Raw genomic sequence first — 15197 nt, 5'->3', positions numbered from 1 at the left:
TTCACTGGTAAGTTTTATTTGTATATTTCTTCTCATCGGTGAAATCAAACACTTCAAATGTTGAATCTTTTATATCTAAAGAACTTGAACTGAGCCTAAAGAACGGCTCTGTTTTAATATAATGTTCTGAAGCAGCTCATTTAAAGGAATGTAATGTCTGGGAGAGATGAACAATAAAGACTCATTTCATCAGCATCTGGATTCTAAATTAGTAAATGTTTTATATCATGTATTTAAATAAGCAGAAGGAGCTGTACTTTTTACATGATCCCTCATGTCTGGAAAACTTACTGAAGTGTACTTGAAGTGAAAAGGTAAAAAAAAATAATAATGTTGTTAGTTTTTCCTTAAAACAATTCATTTAAATGCTTAACAATATTATTTTCCTGCCTGTTTTCAGGAACAACTATCAAATAGTTTTGTTTTTTACATAATATCAAAGTTTCAGATATTTATACTAGAAAACAAAACAAAGAATACTAAGAGAATAATTTTTTGCCATGTATTTTCTAACACAAATTGTCAGTGCATTTGTATACATTATGTACACCTGTCTGCTGTTATTAATTTCTCATATTGCTCAAAATATATCCCAAATCATCCTTTTCTTGTCTGTATCACAATGACACTTGTCCTGTAATTAGTTTGGGAAGTAAACAGTAAAGCACTAATATATGAATCCTGTCTAATCTGTTGCATTCAGTCAGTGTCCCACATACAGTAATGTGTTTGAGTTTGATATGAAAAGCAGAAATAGTTAGGAAATACTGACAGATGACCGATACTGACTAACAGTGACTGTTCTCATGAGACCAGACAGATAACAAACACCCAAAACAGATGAAATATAAGATTATGCTGTTTCCATCAAGGTTCTGCAGGAGATTTTCTGATATCTCATCCACAAACACCTGTGTCGAAATCACTTCAAACACATCAAATAAAACATATATTAAATGTTTATTCTGATATATGTATATATTAAACAAATATAAGAAAATTCTCTCAACCAACAAAACGTGTTCAGACTCAGGACACTAAGGAGATGAGCAGTACATTAGATTCGGTTCATGAGAGAATCCGATCTGAGATCAGTGGAGTGTCTGATGCTGTAAACAAACGCGGAGGATCCGGTACTCGGACGATATTTATGAAATATAAAGGATGGAAATAAGGCCTCCGAGTTTCACACACAAGTATGTTTTATTGTGTGTCTTCGCAGTGTTTGTTTACGCTGGTAAGTTAGTTTTATTAGTATTTATCTGAGGTGTTTTGATCTCTGTGAGCGTTAGCGGAGCTAACCATGCTAACCTGCTAGCTCACGATAACGTTATTATCTGTGTTTTTACATTAATAGCACACAAACTGAAACTATAAGGAACAGCTCTTGTGTTGTATTAACATCATGTTCTGAAGCAGGTGATTTAATTAAATACAGTGTTTAATGTGTTTGTCAACTCAGGAAGTATAGCTCGTATTGTTCTGTTAGCACATTAGCATCCCTTTTTATTACATTATATCATATGTAACTTACTCACGAAAACAACTTCCGATCAATTAATAACTTATTATCATCATCTCTCATTTATTGAGTTATCCAGTAACGTTACTCCTGTTAGTGTAAGTGTTTAATAGCTCATTTAATAAAAGCTGAACGATCAGCCTTTAACAAACATAAAAGACTGAACAATAAAGTCTCAGATCATCAGCATCTGAATTCATTATTAAATGTTTTATTTCTTATCTTAATGAGAAGATGTTATAAATCCTTAAATCACATTTATTACATGTTCTGATAAATATAGTGTCCTGTATGTCTGTATTTAAAGGAAGAAAACTAACTAACGAACCAAAGTGTACTCTAGTGATACTCTGCTACTGATTGAGGAAATCTTGTGTGTTTCACTATGATCATCATTCAGTTCCATGCTGTGTAATCAGAAATTAAAGCAGCACAGTGTTTGGTCTGTTATCTCGGTGTGTGTGTGTGTCTGACGTGTTCCTGTGTTTCAGGTGTGTGTGTGTGTCTGTGTCTGACGTGTTCCTGTGTTTCAGGTGTGTGTGTGTGTCTGACGTGTTCCTGTGTTTCAGGTGTGTGTGGTGTGTCAGCGATAGACGTGTTCACTCCAGAAGAGGTGTTTGTGGAGAACGGGACCACAGTCACTCTGTCCTGCAGCTTCAAGTCTAGAGAAGTGATCAGTAGTTCAGCGTCAGTGACGTGGGCTTTCCTTCCGGAGGGAGAAACCGGAGCGTCCACTTCAGTAAGAGCTGTTCATGTGTTGTTCATGTGTTATATCAGTCAGCATGTGATCAACAAGTATGTTCGTCTTCTGCAGATCTTCTATTACACTGCTGGGAAGTCGTTTCCGGGCTCGGTGCCGCAGTTTAAGTCTCGTGTGGAGTGGGCCGGAGACATGAACAAGAAGGACGTGTCGATCCGTGTGATCCAGATGCAGTTCAAGGACAACGGGACGTTCAGCTGCGACGTGAAGAATCCTCCAGACATCTCCGGACAGATGTCCACCACTAAAGTCAGTGTGGTGATGAAAGGTGAGCGTCATCATCTGAAACCTCCTGCGACTTATATCTGACCCTGGAGCACAAAACCAGTCTTAAGGGTCAGTTTTTTTAAAATTGAGATTTATACATCATCTGAAAGCTGAATAAGTAAGCTTTCCATTGATGTAATTGACTCTTTTGGAGTATATGTAAACATCCGTTTTGTGAAATAGCTTATTCAGGACAGTACTAAATAAAAAATAACATGCACTTTTCACGATCCCTCTTATTTTGTTTCAATTATAACTTTTTGCACATTCTGCATAGGGTGTGTAAACTTATGAGCAAACTGTCAGGAGGACAATATTTGAAAATCTGGAATCTGAGGGAGCAAAAAAATCTAAATATTGAGAAAATCATCTTTAAAGTTGTTCAAATGAAGTTCTTAGCAATGCATATGCAAGTTTTGATATATTTACGGTATATCTACGGATTTACAAAATATCTTCATGGAACATGATCTTTACTTAATATCCTAATAATTTTTGACATAAAAGAAAAATGTATAATTTTGACCCCAATGTATTGTTGTCCATTTCTACAAATAAATCTGTGATTCTTATATATACGACACATATTATGAACAAATACGAGCTTAGCACAAGTTTTGTTCTGTGTGTTCAGAAGCTCTTCCTCAGACCAGCACAGCAGTGATCGTGGGGGGGGTGATCGGAGCCGTGATCGGCATCATCATCATCGCTGTGGTCACCTACCTGATCATCAGACGACAGGAGTCCAGTCACGACTACAGAGAGTACGTGTGTAACTGATGAACCGTGTCTGGAGATAGTAGGGCTGCCAATACAACATGATTCTCTCTGGAATGGATTCTTAACAGCAGATGGCGCTCTACTCTAGGTTTTATCCACACACTGAAGTTTCACCTCGGCTCAGAAAGCTTTTATGAAGCCAGGTTAATGTAAACACAGCCGAATGTGAACACCCTTGTGATTCGCTTCAACCTTTTCTAATCTTATGTGTGTAAAGATTTGGAAACGAGCAGAGCTCAGCTGTTTCTAAAGCATGCAGCGCCATCTGCTGTTCACAGCTAAGCTCAGAATCGACACGAGAAAGAATCACGACACATTCGGAAAATCTCAGAATTGATGCAGAATCATTTCTCGATTCGTGATGCATTGATTTATTTTCCCAGCCCTAGTAGTAAGTGGTGGTGTGGTTTAACTGGTGAACTCTTGTGTGCATGGAGCATGACGTCTGATCTGACACTAAACCAGACACGGATGACACTATAACTCACTATTATACTGATGCACTGAGCACAGGAGAAGTGTAACTATTAGCATGAACTAACATGAAAAAATACTTCTAAGCATTTACATATTACATTTTATATTTGCATTTACATTTACAAAATGTACAGATGCTGGTCAATATCATCAAAAAGATTGTGTAGCCTACAGAACTAGACTGAGAGACCATTTAAAGGCTTTGCAGGTGTTTTGAGTTAATTATCTGATTAGAGTTTGGCACCAGGTGTCTTCAATATTGAACCTTTTCACAATATTCTAATTGTCTGAGATACTGAATTTGGTATTTTCCTTAGTTGTCAGTTATAATCATCAAAATTAAAAGAAATAAACATTTCAAATATATCAGTCTGTGTGTAATGAAGGAATATAATATACAAGTTTCACTTTTTGAATGGAATTAGTGAAATAAATCAACTTTTTGATGATATTCTAATTATATGACCAGCATCTGTATACCCGATTATTATTTTAATGTTAATATTTACAATAGACAGTTGTATTTTAATTAACTAAGATGAAATAACCTCCAGTTGCTGAAAGGAAAACATGATGTGTTATGTATTTCTGCTGCTTTGTGAGTGAAATATGAGGCGTCACATGACCAGTGTGTGTCTGCAGTGTTCAGTGTGTCATTAACCCCGTCAGCTCACATCTGCCTGTGTGTGTGTGTGTGTGCGCGTGTCATCTCATCTGTCTGAGGTCTGTGTGTGTGTTGATCAGAGCAGCTGGTGTTGCAGTGTTTGTATCACATTGCTTGTCATCTCTCATCTCATTTGTGTTTGCGTCCATCTCTGTGTGTGTGTGTGTGTGTAGCTGCACCTCGTTAGAGAGTGTGAGCTCACAGAACACTAGGGTGGGAAAGAAAGCGGAGTCTAGCAACGACAACTCACTCTGCTCCAGCCCCTCCGCCCCCATACAGGTACGAGCCTCCCACAGCCTGAGTGTGTGAGTGAGTGTGTGTGAGTGTGTGAGTGAGTGAGGGTGTTAGTGAGTGAGGGTGTTAGTGAGTGTGTGAGTGTGTGAGTGAGTGAGTGAATGTGAGTGAGTGAGTGAGTGTGTGAGTGAGAGTGTTAGTGAGTGTGTGAGTGAGTGAGTGAATGTGAGTGAGTGAGTGAGTGTGTGAGTGAGAGTGTTAGTGAGTGTGTGAGTGAGTGAGTGAATGTGAGTGAGTGAGTGAGTGTGAGTGAGCGTGTGAGTGAGTGAGTGAATGTGAGTGAGTGTGTGAGAGTGAGTGTGTGAGAGTGAGTGAGTGAGTGTGAGTGAGCGTGTGAGCGTGTGTGTGTGTAAGTGAGTGAGCGTGTGAGTGAATGTGAGTGAGTGAGTGTGTGAGAGTGAGTGAGCGTGTGTGTGAGTGAAATAGCATGTGAGTGAGTGAATGAGTGAGTGTGTGTGTGTACGAGTGGGCGTGTGAGAGTGAGTGTGTGAGAGTGTGTGAGTGAGTGAGTGAGCGTGTGTGTGAGTGTGTGAGTGAATGTGAGAGTGAGTGAGCGTGTGAGTGAATGAGTGAGTGTGTGAGTGAGCGTGTGTGTGAGTGAGTGAATGTGAGAGTGAGTGAGCGTGTGAGTGAAATAGCGCGTGAGTGAATGAGTGAGTGTGTGAGTGAGCGTGTGTGTGAGTGAGTGAATGTGAGAGTGAGTGAGCGTGTGAGTGAAATAGCGTGTGAGTGAATGAGTGAGTGTGTGAGTGAGCGTGTGTGTGAGTGAGTGAATGTGAGAGTGAGTGAGCGTGTGAGTGAAATAGCGCGTGAGTGAGTGAATGAGTGAGTGTGTGTGTGTACGAGTGAGTGTGAGTGAGTGTGTGAGTGAGTGAGAGTGAGTGTGTGAGAGTGAGTGAGTGAGTGTGAGTGAATGTGAGTGAGCGTGTGAGAGTGAGCGTGTGTGAGAGTGAGTGAGAGTGTTAGTGAGTGTGTGAGTGAGTGAGTGAGTGAGGGTGTTAGTGAGTGTGTGAGTGAGTGAGTGAATGTGAGTGAGTGAGTGAGTGTGTGAGAGTGAGTGTGAGTGAGCGTGTGAGCGTGTGTGTGAGTGTGTGTAAGTGAGTGAGCGTGTGAGTGAATGTGAGTGAGTGAGTGTGTGAGAGTGAGTGAGTGAGTGTGTGAGTGAGTAAGCGTGTGTGTGAGTGAAATAGCGTGTGAGTGAGTGAATGAGTGAGTGTGTGTGTGTACGAGTGGGCGTGTGAGTGAATTTGAGTGAGTGTGTGAGAGTGAGTGAGCGTGTGTGTGAGTGAAATAGCGTGTGAGTGAGTGAATGAGTGAGTGTGTGTGTGTACGAGTGAGTGTGCGTGTGAGTGAGCGTGTGTGTGAGTGAGTGTGTGAGAGTGAGTGAGCGTGTGTGAGTGTGTAAGTGAGTGAGCGTGTGAGTGAGCGTGTGAGTGAGTGAGTGAGTGTGTGAGTGAGCGTGTGTGTGAGTGAATGAATGAGTGTGTTTGAGTGAGTGAGCGTGTGTGTGAGTGAATGTGAGAGTGAGTGAGCGTGTGAGTGAAATAGCGTGTGAGTGAGTGAATGAGTGAGTGTGTGAGTGAGCGTGTGTGTGAGTGTGTGTGTGAGTGAATGTGAGAGTGAGTGAGCGTGTGAGTGAAATAGCGCGTGAGTGAGTGAATGAGTGAGTGTGTGTGTGTGTGTGTGTACGAGTGAGTGTGAGTGAGTGTGTGAGTGAGTGAGTGAGAGAGTGTGTGAGAGTGAGTGAGTGTGAGTGAATGTGAGTGAGCATGTGAGAGTGAGCGTGTGAGAGTGAGTGAGTGTGAGCGTGTGAGAGTGAGTGAGCGTGTGTGTGAGTGTGCGTGTGAGTGAGCATGTGAGTGAGTGTGTGAGTGAGTGAGCGTGTGTGTGAGTGAAATAGCGTGTGAGTGAGGGAATGAGTGAGTGTGTGTGTGTACGAGTGAGTGTGCGTGTGAGTGAGCGTGTGTGTGAGTGAGTGTGTGAGAGTGAGTGAGCGTGTGTGAGTGTGAGCGTGTGTGTGAGTGTGTAAGTGAGTGAGCGTGTGTGTGTGAGTGAGCGTGTGTGTGAGTGTGTGTGTGAGTGAATGTGAGAGTGAGTGAGCGTGTGAGTGAAATAGCGTGTGAGTGAGTGAATGAGTGAGTGTGTGAGTGAGCGTGTGTGTGAGTGTGTGTGTGAGTGAATGTGAGAGTGAGTGAGCGTGTGAGTGAAATAGCGCGTGAGTGAGTGAATGAGTGAGTGTGTGTGTGTGTGTGAGAGTGAGTGTGAGTGAATGTGAGTGAGCGTGTGAGAGTGAGCGTGTGAGAGTGAGCGTGTGAGAGTGAGTGTATGAGAGTGAGTGAGTGAGTGAGTGTGAGTGAATGTGAGTGAGTGTGTGAGTGAGCGTGTGAGAGTGAGTGAGCGTGTGTGAGAGTGTGCGTGTGAGTGAGCATGTGAGTGAGTGTGTGAGAGTGAGTGAGCGTGTGTGTGAGTGAAATAGCGTGTGAGTGAGTGAATGAGTGAGTGTGTGTGTGTACGAGTGAGTGTGCGTGTGAGTGAGCGTGTGTGAGTGAGTGTGTGAGAGTGAGAGCGTGTGTGAGTGTGAGCGTGTGTGTGAGTGTGTAAGTGAGTGAGCGTGTGAGTGAGTGAGTGTGTGATTGAGCGTGTATGTGAGTGAATGAATGAGTGTGTTTGAGTGAGTGAGCGTGTGTGTGTGTGAGTGAGCGTGTGTGTGAGTGAGTGTGTGTGTGAGTGAATGTGAGAGTGAGTGAGCGTGTGAGTGAAATAGCGTGTGATTGAGTGATTGAGTGAGTGAGTGTGTGTGTGTGTACGAGTGAGTGTGAGTGAGTGTGTGAGAGTGAGTGAGCGTGTGTGTGAGTGTGTGTGTGAGTGAGCGTGTGTGTGAGTGAATGAATGAGTGTGTTTGAGTGAGTGAGCGTGTGTGTGAGCGTGTGCGTGAGTGAGTTTGTGAGAGTGAGTGAGTGTGTGTGTGAGTGAGCGTGTGTGTGAGTGAGTGAGTGTGTGTGTGTGTGTGTGTGTGTGTGTGAGTGTGTGAGAGTGAGTGAGCGTGTGTGAGTGAGTGTGTGAGTGAGTGTGTGAGAGTGAGTGAGCGTGTGTGAGTGAATGTGAGTGAGTGTGTGAGTGAGTGAGCGTGTGAGAGTGAGTGAGCGTGTGTGTAAGTGAGTGAGTGTGAGTGTGCGTGTGAGTGAGTGTGTGAGAGTGAGTGAGCGTGTGTGTGAGTGAATGAGTGAGTGAGTGCGTGTGTGAGTGAGCGTGTGTGTGAGTGAATGTGAGTGAGTGTGTAAGTGAGTGAGCGTGTGAGAGTGAGTGAGTGAGTGTGTGAGTGAGCGTGTGTGTGAGTGAATGAATGAGTGTGTTTGAGTGAGTGAGCGAGTGTGAGTGAGTGAGCGTGTGTGTGTGTGTGTGAGTGAATGTGAGAGTGAGTGAGCGTGTGAGTGAAATAGCGTGTGAGTGAGTGAATGAGTGTGTTTGAGTGTGTGAGTGAGTGAGTGAGCGTGTGTGTGTGTGTGTGAGTGAATGTGAGAGTGAGTGAGCGTGTGAGTGAAATAGCGTGTGAGTGAGTGAATGAGTGTGTTTGAGTGAGTGAGCGCGTGAGTGTGCGTGTGAGTGAGTGAGTGTGTGAGTGTGTGTGTGTGTACAAGTGAGTGTGAGTGAGTGTGTGTGTGAGTTTGTGAGTGAGCGTGTGTGTGAGTGAGTGAGTGTGTGAGAGTGAATGAGCGTGTGAGTGTGAGAGTTAGTGAGCGTGTGTGTGAGTGAGCGTGAGTGTGTAAGTGAGTGAGGTGTGAGTGAGTGTGTGTGTGAGTGAATGAATGAGTGTGTTTGAGTGAATGAGCGTGTGTGTGAGTGTGTGTGAGCGTGTGTGTGAGAGTGAGCGTGTGTGTGAGTGAATGTGAGTGAGTGTGTGTGTGAGTGAGTGAGTGTGTGAGAGTGAGTGAGCGTGTGAGTGAGTGTTTGTGAGTGTGAGTGAGCGTGTGTGTGAGTGAATGAATGAGTGTGTTTGAGTGAGTGAGCGTGTGTGTGAGTGTGTGTGAGAGTGAGTGAGCGTGTGTGTGAGCGTGTGAGTGTGAGTGTGTATGAATGTGTGAGAGTGAGTGAGCGTGTGTGTGAGTGAATGTGAGTGAGTGAGTGTGTGAGAGTGAGTGAGCGTGTGTGTGAGTGAATGAGTGAGTGAGCGCGTGTGTGCGTGTGATTGAGTGAGTGTGTGAGTGAGCGTGTGTGTGAGTGAATGAATGAGTGTGTTTGAGTGAGTGAGCGCGTGAGTGTGCGTGTGAGTGAGTGAGTGTGTGAGTGAGCGTGTGTGTGAGTGAATGAATGAGTGTGTTTGAGTGAGTGAGCGCGTGAGTGTGCGTGTGAGTGAGTGAGTGTGTGAGTGAGCGTGTGTGTGAGTGAATGAATGAGTGTGTTTGAGTGAGTGAGCGTGTGTGTGAGTGTGTGTGAGCGTGTGTGTGAGTGAATGAATGAGTGTGTGTGAGTGAGTGAGCGTGTGAGTGAGTGTGAGTGAGTGAGTGAAATAGCGTGTGTGTGTGTGTGTTTGTATGTGTATGCGTGAGAGAGTGAGTGAATTTGTGTGTGATTATGTGAGTCAGTGTGTGTGTGTGAGTGAGTGAATGAGTGAATGAGTGTATGTGTGAGTGGATAAGTGTGTATGTGAATGAGTATGTGGGCGTGAGTGAATGAGTTAGTGTGAATGTGTTTGAGTGAGTGAGTGTGTGTGTTTCCCTCAGTGCTGATGGTGTGTTCATATCAGTAGTGTCTCACTCTCATTTCATTGTTTAGTCGTGTGACTGTCTCTGAATGTTCACTGATTTGGAAATGAACAGAAAGCTGTGTCTCGGTTCAGAGGCTGAAGCGAGTGTTGTTAGCAGTTCAGTTCTACTTTGTTAGTAGAGTCTCCTACTTTTTTCTTGAGTTAAAATTGTGATTATTTTGAGTTGAACCTCTTCTTCGGTTAGTTGAGCTTTCTAATTTTAATTTAATATTTATGTAAAAGAATTTAAAAAGATTGGTTTTGTTGTCACTCCAGAAATAAGGACAACCAGTAACTATTGTAAGTATTGTAATTTTATACATTTTTACAAAATAAAATAATGTATTATTTCCAACAGCATCAACAACAATATAAAATAAACAATAAAAAATAATTGTTAAACACAATTTTTTATATTTTATAATACATTAGTAATATGTTTCGTATTATTATCTTTTTGTTTTAAAACAAAAATAATATTTGAATGATATTAGTAGTAATATTTTCTGTTGTTGTAATATGGTGATTTTGAATGTTGAAGCAAACAGGTTTTTTGTCTTTATCTGATATCTCTTCTGAGTGTGTTGTTGACACGCAACAAATTTTCTGTTAAAGTGGGCACATTGGTGTTTGTGCTGTGTTTTCTGCTGTGTGTGTGTTTGAGCGGTCAGCATCTGCTGTGTGTGAGTGTGTGTGTGTTTCTCTCTCACTGTGTGTGTCTCTGTCCAGGGGCCAGTGATTTACGCCCAGCTGGATCACTCCGGCAGCAAGAACTCCTTCCACAAGATGGAGCCGGTGGTGTACGCAGACATCCGCAAGAACTAGAGCGCCTCGGGTCAGACGGGTCAGAAGGGGGGGTTAGTACTGGACTGGTGATGGCACGTGACCACAGACTCTTTCTTCTGCTTCTGTGTGTGTTTTCATGTCAGTGTTAATGTGAGTTTCTAGACTAATATCTCTCTCCTCGTGTCTCACCACTCTAACTAAATACACTTTACCTAGAGAAGATGTTACACATTTTTATAGGATTATGATATGATCAACACAAACGTCTCTTGACTGGAGTACCGCACTCTTTTACTGCATCACATTCAAAAATACTGTTATTTAAATCATCATTCTACCATGATTTATGAATACTTTGGCATTTCATAATATATTTTGCTTAAATATATGTTAAAATTGACCGTGTATTTCTGATTACATGTATGGCATATTTCACCCCTTAAGCCTGTGTTATACTTTCTCCATGAGCAATCTGCGGACACGGGCTACTTGAAGTTATTCTACAGAAAGTGTACGCTGATGGTCTGCTCCGCAACAAACATGTGAACAAACAGTTGTCCAGAATTATTGCACATCTGGCTGTCTTTATATTGTTTTATTGACGGATGGTACAGGTTCGAGTAGCAGCGGGCTTCTTCACATTCTGCACATGTGCAATGGTGCTTTAACCGCGTGGGGTCACAAAAAATGGGAGGCACACTGTCGTCCGCTCAGAGCCTCGTGCACACTCTCTGATGATGATATACATGTCAGGCCTACTCTAGTGGTCTCTAGCGGACTCTAGCGGTCTCTAGCGGACTCTAGCGGTCTCTAGCGGACTCTAGCGGACTCTAGCGGTCTCTAGCGGTCTCTAGCGGTCTCTAGCGGTCTCTAGCGGACTCTAGCGGACTCTAGCGGTCTCTAGCGGACTCTAGCGGACTCTAGCGGACTCTAGCGGTCTCTAGCGGTCTCTAGCGGACTCTAGCGGTCTCTAGCGGACTCTAGCGGTCTCTAGCGGACTCTAGCGGTCTCTAGCGGTCTCTAGTTGTCTCTAACGGTCTCTAGCGGACTCTAGCGGACTCTAGCGGTCTCTAGCGGTCCCTAGCGGATTCTAGCGGTCTCTAGCGGACTCTAGCGGTCTCTAGCGGTCTCTAGCGGTCTCTAGCGGACTCTAGCGGTCTCTAGCGGACTCTAGCGGTCTCTAGCGGTCTCTAGCGGTCTCTAGCGGACTCTAGCGGTCTCTAGTTGTCTCTAACGGTCTCTAGCGGTCTCTAGCGGTCTCTAGCGGACTCTAGCGGTCTCTAGCGGTCTCTAGCGGACTCTAGCGGTCTCTAGCGGTCTCTAGCGGACTCTAGCGGTCTCTAGCGGTCTCTAGCGGACTCTAGCGGTCTCTAGCGGTCTCTAGCGGACTCTAGCGGTCTCTAGCGGTCTCTAGCGGACTCTAGCGGTCTCTAGCGGACTCTAGCGGACTCTAGCGGTCTCTAGCGGACTCTAGCGGTCTCTAGCGGACTCTAGCGGTCTCTAGCGGACTCTAGCGGTCTCTAGCGGTCTCTAGCGGTCTCTAGCGGACTCTAGCGGTCTCTAGCGGACTCTAGACTCCTGGACGCGGAAAGTATAACACAGGCTTAAGTCAGTTTGCATACAGAAAATGAAGCCTATAGGACCATTGATGTTTTACTTTATTATTATATTCATGACAATGTTGTCATGAATTATTTTCAACACATTGTTGCTGTTAAAATAGCATGAAAATAACATGATGCATAAATACCACTCACTTAATATATTTCTATATTTAGCTTAAAGTGGTCATATGATGCTTTTTTTAAAGATCATTATTTTGTGTATTTGGTGTAACAGAATATGTTGACATGCTTGAATGTTCAAAAAACACATTCTTTTTCAAATACTGTACATTATTGTAGGTCCTCTATGCCCCGCCTCTCTCAAACGCCTCGTTTTCTGCAAAGACCCTCCTTCTGACAAGCTAAGTCTGCTCTGATTGGCCGACTGACCCAGTGCATTGTGATTGGTCGAGTGTTTCTCACACACACAGATACTAAATGGCAAACTCCACATTTGAACAGTCAATAGCTAATATTTAAACTAATAACACAGTAGCTGATTCAGAAGCACCAGATTGTCGTAGTAAAGTCAGAATGACTTCCTCTCTTAGGTTCACGAAACGCCCGTCCATAAAGTCGTAGCTGTTCTGTTGTATGTAATCTTAAAGATTCCTAAATGCATCTAATAAATAAAGTGCTTGTTCTTTCTCCTCGATACACACACATCTCCCTGACATGACTGCTTCAACACTAACTGTGTTACTGAAACCACCACTTCTTTCTCTGCGTGAACGTTTAATTTATTCTGAAGCAGTCTCATCAGTGCTTTATCAGGTATTACTTTAATCAGCATATTTTTTATATTTGCCTTAAATTGATTGCTGTTACACTTTTTAACTTGATGAAGAACAATATTCCTAACCGGATTAAATGTATATATCCTCATTTACGTCAAATTCTTACATGTGATCAAAACATTAAGTTAATAAGACACTATATAGACACTATAAAATCTCTGTCTGTCCAAATGCATAAATAATGTTATTAGACTAATGTTTTACTTTTTTGACATACAAATATGAAATGTTGGAAAAATGCAATGATACTTTTAAATATGATATTAAACCACCAGTAGGTCTTAATGAGTGAATCACTGATTCAAACGATTCGTTCAAACGGCTGATTCATTCAAGAAATGAAGCAAGTAACCGTTTTTACTAGTTAGTGTTTGTTATTCAAATTTTGATCAGGTTATTTGTCCGGTCAGGCAAGTACAATTCTTATTCAGTTGCCCCTTCACAAGCATTAATGTTGAGCCCTGATTACGCAAATATTTCCACACAGTGACACAGACATGTGGGGGGCGTGTTTAAACGAGGTGTTTTAGGGGGGTGTGGCCAAGTCTTAACTTTGATAAAGAATATCTCTTTGGATTTGAGACTTTAGTCTTTGCAACTTTACAACAAGGTCTTCCGCATGCACCAAGAGCTTGTAAAACTCCAAAGAGAAAGAAAAACTGACCCCTTGAAGGACCATGAGTTTTGGAGGGAAATGTGCTTATTTTACATTTACTTCATTTTTAATATATATATATATTAGGGGTGTAACGGTACGCAAAAATCACGGTTTGGTAAGTACCTCGGTTTTAAAGTCACGGTTCGGTTCATTTTTGGTACAGTAAGGGAAAGAAATGCAAACATTAAACTGCAGGTTGTTTATTACTAAAAACTTGTTTTAACGATTTGTTTACACTTTTTTTTATACTTTTTTTTAAAATAAAGTATATATAAAATAAAAAAAGAATAAGAAATAAAATACTGCTGCAAAGTTCTCCACTAAATAAAAAATACTCTGTCTCAAACCAATATCATATAATAAAATATAATGAAAAATATAAATAAATAACTATGATTACAGTGCAGCATTACCAATCCCAGCTTGTAGGCCTGCTCATATTTAAAATATATATATATAACTTTTCCAAAGTGTAAAGTGCAGCATCAACAGTTTCAGTTTTTAGACCTGCTCAGATTTCGTTATAGCGTTGGACCGATCGGAGTTAAGAGCAAAGGTCTGTTTAAATCCCGACGGGAGCTGCGTTTGAATCACAATCGTTTTTTTCCTAGTTGTAGTGATGTTCACACTCGCGTGATGCCTTTTGAAAACCTTAGGCCGGTGACACACTGGCAAATTGCACCTGTCAAACATCGTCTATTTTGCCGTCAATACTGTTGACGGTGTCCTTTATCAGTAGGCTTTATATTTATGCTCAACAGGAAGTATAGATATTGTTGTGGTGAAGACAAGATCCTGGTCTGTCGGCGGCCTCCCTCTATGTCACCTACAGTAGCAGCAGCGCACCAGCGCCGCGTCAGGCATGATTCTGGTGTGTACAGACACAGAAAACGCGAAGCAGGCGTCACGCAACTGACACGCAGCAGAAACGCCACGCTCACGCCACGCAGCCAGTGTGTCGCCGGCATTAGAATCAGCCGCAGGGCGGGATTTGTGCTGAACGCGGAGACTTACGCCACTTAATATGTTCGTTTGGAAACACGAAAATGTATATGTTCCACACACAAAATACTGCATTCGGTCATTCGGTACACACGTGCACCGTACCGAAAGCCCTGTACCGAATTGGTCCGGTACGAATACACGTACTGTTACACCCCTAATATATATATATTTAAAAAATATATTTTTAAATGGTCAAGCTTAATTTTTTATGCATCTTCTAAAACAAAATGTGGTTTGTGAAGAGAAAATGATACCTGGCTACTAGACTGATTTAGTTTTTTGACAGTTAAGAAAACTCCATTTCATAACTGTTATAATAATCATTTTTAATATGCATAGAAATACTACAATGTAAAAATACTTCCAATTTACATTATGTGTTATTTTTGGATTGTGAGAATTTGCATTTTGATGTGATTTTTTTATTATTTGTCCCAAAGAGAAGTTGTATTTTTGTATGTGTTCTGTAGCGTGTTTAGTTGGTGTGGTGAGACGTGATGCGCATGTGTACATGAGATCGATGTAACTGATGTTCTGAAGATCATGGAGCATGATGGGTAATCGTCACGCCTCCATGATCCCAAACACTCCAGTAGCTACCAAACAGAGGAGCACGTCTCAATGGTTAGACTAGTTAGCTTGTTAATCCGCACTAATCCTGTTAGCATGTGTGTGTAGAAATGCCCAGTCTTCAGTGTTAGTTTAATCAGCTAGACTCTACATTCCGCAGTTAATGCATCGCTGCCATTTGAGTTGAAACACTCCACTTATATGTCATGTTTTTATTATGTACATTTCATGTGTCATAACTTAAGTTTGATCTTTATTTCTGACACTTT

At 42.2% G+C, this 15197-nt stretch overlaps 1 protein-coding gene across 1 annotated transcript; it reads left to right on the top strand.

Annotated features, from left to right (window-relative positions):
* Positions 1-1070: 1070 nt before the first annotated feature.
* On the top strand, positions 1071-10681 carry LOC132127307 (myelin protein zero-like protein 1). Its single transcript, XM_059539104.1, has 6 exons — positions 1071-1237; positions 2092-2261; positions 2337-2550; positions 3184-3313; positions 4644-4749; positions 10238-10681. Exons 1-6 carry the CDS (start codon positions 1165-1167, stop codon positions 10331-10333), a joined length of 789 nt encoding a protein of 262 aa, XP_059395087.1. The 5' UTR covers positions 1071-1164; the 3' UTR covers positions 10334-10681.
* The last annotated feature ends 4516 nt before the right edge of the window (positions 10682-15197 follow it).

This window comes from Carassius carassius, chromosome 45 (genome assembly GCF_963082965.1).
Source record: "Carassius carassius chromosome 45, fCarCar2.1, whole genome shotgun sequence".
Taxonomy (NCBI): Eukaryota; Metazoa; Chordata; class Actinopteri; order Cypriniformes; family Cyprinidae; genus Carassius; species Carassius carassius.
Note: the sequence above shows the minus strand (reverse complement) of the source record. Positions and strands in the feature narration are given on the sequence as shown.

Bases quoted from the DNA above. Each gene is read 5' to 3' on its own strand.
- LOC132127307 (XM_059539104.1), top strand. From the start codon at position 1,165: ATGGAAATAAGGCCTCCGAGTTTCACACACAAGTATGTTTTATTGTGT. The intron at 2,262-2,336 runs GTAAGAGCTGTT...CGTCTTCTGCAG, and splicing joins AAACCGGAGCGTCCACTTCA to ATCTTCTATTACACTGCTGG. The intron at 3,314-4,643 runs GTACGTGTGTAA...GTGTGTGTGTAG, and splicing joins TCCAGTCACGACTACAGAGA to CTGCACCTCGTTAGAGAGTG.